General features: G+C 36.1%; 1 protein-coding gene across 1 annotated transcript; it reads right to left on the bottom strand.

Moving 5' to 3' along the window:
* Positions 1-3,194: 3,194 nt before the first annotated feature.
* LOC132185589 (class V chitinase-like) lies at positions 3,195-5,452 on the bottom strand. The gene is made up of 4 exons (XM_059599345.1): positions 4,871-5,452; positions 4,696-4,816; positions 3,530-3,708; positions 3,195-3,320 (listed from the first exon to the last, which is right to left on the bottom strand). The coding sequence occupies exons 1-4, from the start codon at positions 5,450-5,452 to the stop codon at positions 3,195-3,197; spliced, it is 1,008 nt and encodes a 335-aa protein (XP_059455328.1).
* Between the last annotated feature and the right edge of the window lie 742 nt (positions 5,453-6,194).

Raw genomic sequence — 6,194 nt, 5'->3', positions numbered from 1 at the left:
GGAAATGTCTATACATTTTTTTTTCGAGACTTTTCCTGACACGCCATGTGTAGCACGTCTGAAATTTATGACGTGCGACACATGGCACGTTAGAAAATTATATGACGTGCGACACATGGCACGTCAGAAAATTATATATATATATAGATCATTATTTTTTTTTTCTGAGTGGATTCCTGACATGCGACACCTAGTACGTCAGGAAATCACCTTGAGTGGCACTCCCAATTTCAAAAAATGGGCAGGATTTTGAACTTTTTTTCCCTCTTTTTATTTCCCTCTTTCTTATTCTTTAATTACCTCTTCATTTATTTTCCCCACACATTCTCTCTCCTGTCTCAATCTCCCTGCACGGCACCTCTAGAGGAAGAAGAAAAACAGATCTGTGAAGAGAAAAAATTGAGAAGCATGCAGCAGATCAAAGAAGAAAAAGAAAATGAGAAGATAAGAAGATAAGAAGAAAAAGAAAAGGAGATCGAAGAGAAGCAGAAGTAGAAAAAAAAAAGAAAAAAAAGAAGAGAAGAAGAAGTAGAAGAGAAGATAAGAAGATTTTTTGGGTTTATGTTTTTTCAGATTGATTTTTTGATTTTTTGATGGTTGGTTATAATTTTTTGAAGATTTTTTCGGTTTGAGTTTTTGAAAATGGAGATCGAAAAGAAGAGGGAGAGAGTGAGAAAATGGAGAAAAGGGAGAGCTGGAGAAAAGAAGAGAGAGAGAAGATTGAGAAAAGAAGAGGGAGTGGCCATGGTGCAGATCTGCACCATTTCTCTGCAGAAAAGAAGAGAGAGAAATGTGCAGAGAAACACATTTCTTTGCACGGCGTGAGGGCACTGCCGTGCATGCAGAGGAATTCCCAAAAAAAAAAAATAATAATTTAATTAATAAATGATTATCCAAAAAACAAATTAAACCACATTATCCTTTAATACTAATGATATTCTGTAGACTGCTATATAACTTGATAATATGGCTATAGATTTTCACTGCCACATCATTAATATGTATTGTAGTCGTATAGCAGTTTACTAAATAATATTACTTATACACGAATAATGCAAAAAACCACATTTTTCCAAGGGTTGGTTGGGACAACACATCAGTATTAATGTGCAATAATTATCGAGTAAAAATGTGATTTTTAGCATTTCTCTATATACACTGGATTTTTCTTCTAAAATCTTTTTTTCTTTTCTATATCTCTTTTCTTGAGTGCTAAGAAATAGTATCCCGAAAGCAAAAATAGTTGGTCCAAATATGTGTGGTCCATTTGGGCAATGCTAGTCATGATTTGGTAATCGTTATTTCAGTTACCTTCTTAATGGGGTTTTGACCAAATTAATTATTGTTAATGCCTTTTGTCTGGTGGCATGGTTGTTGGAAAGGACCTCTAAACCATACCACTTATCGAAAATTAATTTAAAGGTGAAAGTGCAATTAGAATAATAGTTCCCCGATCTATTACAATTGGAAAGTACATATAAGATGGGGGATTTAGACCTCAAACTCAGAGAGATTTCAAAATAATTGATTGTATAGGCAAGCAGATAAATGTATGCATGGCTGACAGACCCTTCCTTTAATTTGTCAATACCATATAGAGTGTGCATGACGTGTGAGGCTTTTGATCATGATGCCTTGTAAATGATATGGACCATGAGATGGAATAATCAAAGAGTAGCACTCATATTGTAAATGATATGGACTCTAATTGTGTGAACAATACAACGAAAGTCCATAGCATTAATTTACAATGCTTCATTACTAAATATGTTCAAACGTCTTCCTCCTTCAACTGTATGATAATGTATGTCTGCTTAAGAGGTTTTGATTCTTAAATACATGGATGATGACTGAAATGAGCCCAATGGGTATGGGACTTATGTCACACTAATGAAAGAAATCTCCAAAATATACCGAGTAACTTTTCTACATTCAAATTAATTGTAATGTGTATTATTGAATTTAATTAATTCCTAGAACATGCAGTGTCTAAATCAATTAAATAAATGATCATATATATATATATATATATATAAAATTAATCAAACAACAAGGAAGCTACCGACGACAATCTATCCAATATGATTGAAGGAGCACACGATGGGCAACCCCAAAAATATTTTAAATTAAATTCCTTTTCACAATTAATCTACTACAACTACCATGTTCATTTTCTCGGACACCAACCACACATGATGTTGTCTTTATCTACCATTAACTTCAACAGTCATGGGATGAAGAGATCCAACAAAATATCATTTGGCTGATTCGGAGGCCGTGCTTTCTAACTTGGAGTTGTGGCATAAAACATTCGGAAAGAAGAAAAATGGAACCAAATGCTGCTAAAACAAATGCCCATTTGAAATTTCTTCAAAAAGAACACGATCTTCGATCTTAGCTCGATCGGTTAATTACTGTTATCTTTATTTTAATCTATAATTTTCCTCTATATCCTTTTTGACCATTTGATCTGTACGAAGCTTCCTTCCATCCAATTAGTAGTAGGTACGTAATTAAACCCAAGCCCGATAGAAACTTTTTACAAATTGGTTTTTCAAGGAAATTTAAATTTCTATCTAAACCATTATCTTTTTTTTTTTAGAAATGCTATATGTTTCAAAAAATTTCATTAAAAGTTGGTTTTCAAATTATGTGTCACAATTTCATGAGTTAGTGACACATTTCATAAAATAATAAATCTCATATGGCAGTAACGCATCATTTAATAACCAACTTTTAGAGAAAAAAATTTAAAAATTATATCACTTCGATCTGTATTCTTTTAAGGGGCTAGCTAGCTACATTGTCACGACGCATGCATCCGGCACATGAGTCATAAGAAATGAAAGCTTTCATATAGTTAAGGGGAAACTTCACTTACCTCCCTTATACTTTCGCGCTTTTTGCAGACACCCCCCCATTGTTCAAAAATTTTCACTTTGGTGTATCAAACTTTGCTTTGTTTAAGCTTAAAGAGTGTTTGGCACAAGTGTCAACATCAGTAATTATTGGCTTGCAGCCTTCTGTGAATAAGATGCAAGCGCTCTTATGTTATTGCATTTAACATTCTTTCATTTACTGTAATTGAATTGCAGGAAAGATACCAGACCAAAGAGGTAGAAGTCCAAGCTTTTGTTTGGCATGTATTCATAGATCAGCATTTGTTCATCCCTCTCAATGCAAAATCCCAAAAGTCACACAAGATTTACATGTTGCAGTTTTGCAGTAAGTATAACCTCATTCTTAAACTCCTCAAACCCTTGAGTTGATGTTTTAGAAAGCTTTTTCACTGCTATTTCTTGTCCATTTGGTAATACACCCTGATAAATAAATAGACACCCATGATTAGTTGGTATCTTTCCATCATTGAGATACAGCTAGACATTTTTTGCTCCTGCTGCCAAAAGGTAGCATAGGAGTGGTTTATAGATAGAGGTATGTTTCTGCCAATTTATTTAGTCTAAAACTTGAAGCACTTGTAATGATGATGAGGCAATGCCACAATATATGTAGTCTAACAGAAGTTTACCTTGTAAACGGGACCATAACCTCCCTCTCCAAGTTTATTTTCAAATGAAAGTCTATCTGTAGCTGCCTCAATGTCAGCTAAAATAAAGACTTGCACATCAGGAACATTGCCATTAAAATCTCCTGCAGCTGCAATATGATTAATTTTGGACTCTGATTCTTTAGATGGAACAACCATTCCTATATTAACAGAAAAAAATAATAATAATGAGAAGATGCCCATAAGTGTTAGTTCCTCAATCATGGGGGTTAAAATAGTAAATGATCCTAACTTCCAATTATAGAAATTTTTACCGTTTAAATTGAGCATTCTCCCCCTTAAGCAACAGATTACAAGGCCCAGTAGAAGAATAACAGTAGTAGTTGTAGCCAAAACGATCACTAATAAATGCCCCTTGTGTTGTCCATTATTTCCTTCCTCTTGAGCTGATAATGCATCTCATGATTGAATTTATGAGAGACGAATATGTTAGAAAAGATCTTAAAACAATGTCACTGTCAGACTTCTAATACTTTGGATTGCTGAAATAATTGGATGTTCATATAGTTTAGTTTATTAAGGAAATGAGATAATCTTCTATAAATATCAATGTCATATATGTCATGTCTTATCTCTTTCTAAGACAACCCAATGACTCCATGAAAAGTCAGTTTCTAAGTCCAGCCAAGTCAGGAGAAACATAAAAACAAAAGACAATAAGCTCATGTAGGGATGGGGATCCCCTCTAATTCCCACACCCAAGAGCCACGGCCCCCTCTCATAGATGAAGGGCAGGGTAATAACAGGGGTCCCAATTGTAGGGTATCCCGATCCGTTCATGTGGACGTTTCCTTCAATAAAGTACATCATTTGACTGAAATCTGATTATTGTCAATCAAAACCCAAACAGTGAAAAAAAGAAAGAAAAAGATTATATGTATAATCGAACAGGAAAGGCCATTGAAATCTTGACAAGCATTAGCAAAAACTTGACATTGGCCTAACATTGAAATCTTTATTCCTGGGTTAAATAAAATGGGATGTACTTTCGTTTTTGTTTGGCCTAAGATGATCATTCAAGTTATATTGACATATTCGAATTCTTTAACTACGTGGGCAATTAGATAAGCATTCTAAAAGTATTATTTTAACATCAAATAGATTATCAAGACTGCTGCATTTCTTACCTGCTAGAGAAAGCTCCCAATTGTCATCATAAGAGACTTGCCACACAAAGTAGCCCAGTAGTTTCTTTTGCTTGGCAGAAGAAACCTTAATTTTGACCACCTCAACATCATCAAAGCCGACCTAGGCCGATCCAACTGTGAAGAATTTCACTACATATGTAGCATTGTATCTTACATTAGCCCCATATCTCTTAATGTAAGCCTTGATTTCCTTATAGCTCATGTCTCCTTCAGGTGTAATGGCTGGACCAGTAGCCGGTGCACCAATAGCATTGTCGTTGGGATTCTTCAACGTCCACGCATAGCCATAGAAAGGCAAGCCCAAGACCAACTTTCCAGCAGGCAAGCCCCAACCAATCCATGCACCAACGCCATAATCCGTGCTAGCCTCGCTTGATGGATCAACTAAGGCTGCAAGAGCACCTGTAAAGTTTGACCACTGAGGCATATAGTAGTCATAAGCCATGACATGAACCCAATTCGAGTTATCCCTTATGGAGTCCACCGGAAAAGAAGCGCTATCCACATCTGGTGAGTATTGAACAGCCGCAGTCAAGATCAATTCTGTCTGGATAGATTTTTTTGCCTCAGAATTCGCTGTGGCTCGCCGCTCCTTAAAGAGTAACCCCATATTGATCATGTCGGAGCTTGTGTTTGCTGAAACCCAACAAAGGTCTAGGCCTTGGAAGCCATAAACCTTTGCTATCTTCATTGAAGAGTCGATGAAAGATTTTCTATAGAAAGCCCTGCTGACCATCAATGAAAGGACTGCGTAGTCTGCGCTTCCACCCCCAATGGAAAGGAGGGTGGTGATTGATGGGTTCTTTTGTTTAATAGTGTTAGTGAAGGTGGAGAAGTATGGCTATCGGAGGATGAGGTAGAGAGCTCGTAGGACGAAGAGTTTAGACCAGCAAAAGCATAAATAAGGTGACTAAAGAGGGCTAAGTTTATGTCTGAAACGGGGAACTCGCTGCCGGAGAACCAGTAACCCGCTTTGATCCAAGTTTGTGCAGATGAAGAGTTCAAGAGTAAAGAAAGAAAGATATGGGAAAGAAGAATGAGGACAATTTTGGAATACATCATGGAGCAAAGCTATACTTCAATTCTGAAGAAAGTAACAGCTTGCCATGAAAGTGGTGGAGATCAGGAGGTGGATTGATTTTGGAAGGATCTTCTGAGACAGTCGAAGAGAGGAGAGGTACATTAATTGGCCGGTGTGTATGCGTAGTCATCTTTTGGGAACATGGCCTAAAACAGAGTTAAATGTTTTAATAATAACCTAAAATATTTTCCATCGAAAAAAGTTGTTCTTATTGGGAACATTGAAAGGAGGTCTTGCTGAAAGACTGAATTGCAAATAGGTATACGTCATTAAGACTATGGACAATGATATTAACGTCAGGAGTCGTAAGGACGATGTCAATTTTGTCTTTTTGGTGAGCAAAATAATTTCTCCAACAAAGAGAAAGATACATGATAAAGTATGAATCAAATGAGGT

Source organism: Corylus avellana, chromosome ca6, assembly GCF_901000735.1.
Source record: "Corylus avellana chromosome ca6, CavTom2PMs-1.0".
Taxonomy (NCBI): Eukaryota; Viridiplantae; Streptophyta; class Magnoliopsida; order Fagales; family Betulaceae; genus Corylus; species Corylus avellana.
This window is presented reverse-complemented; position numbering and strand designations above follow the sequence as displayed.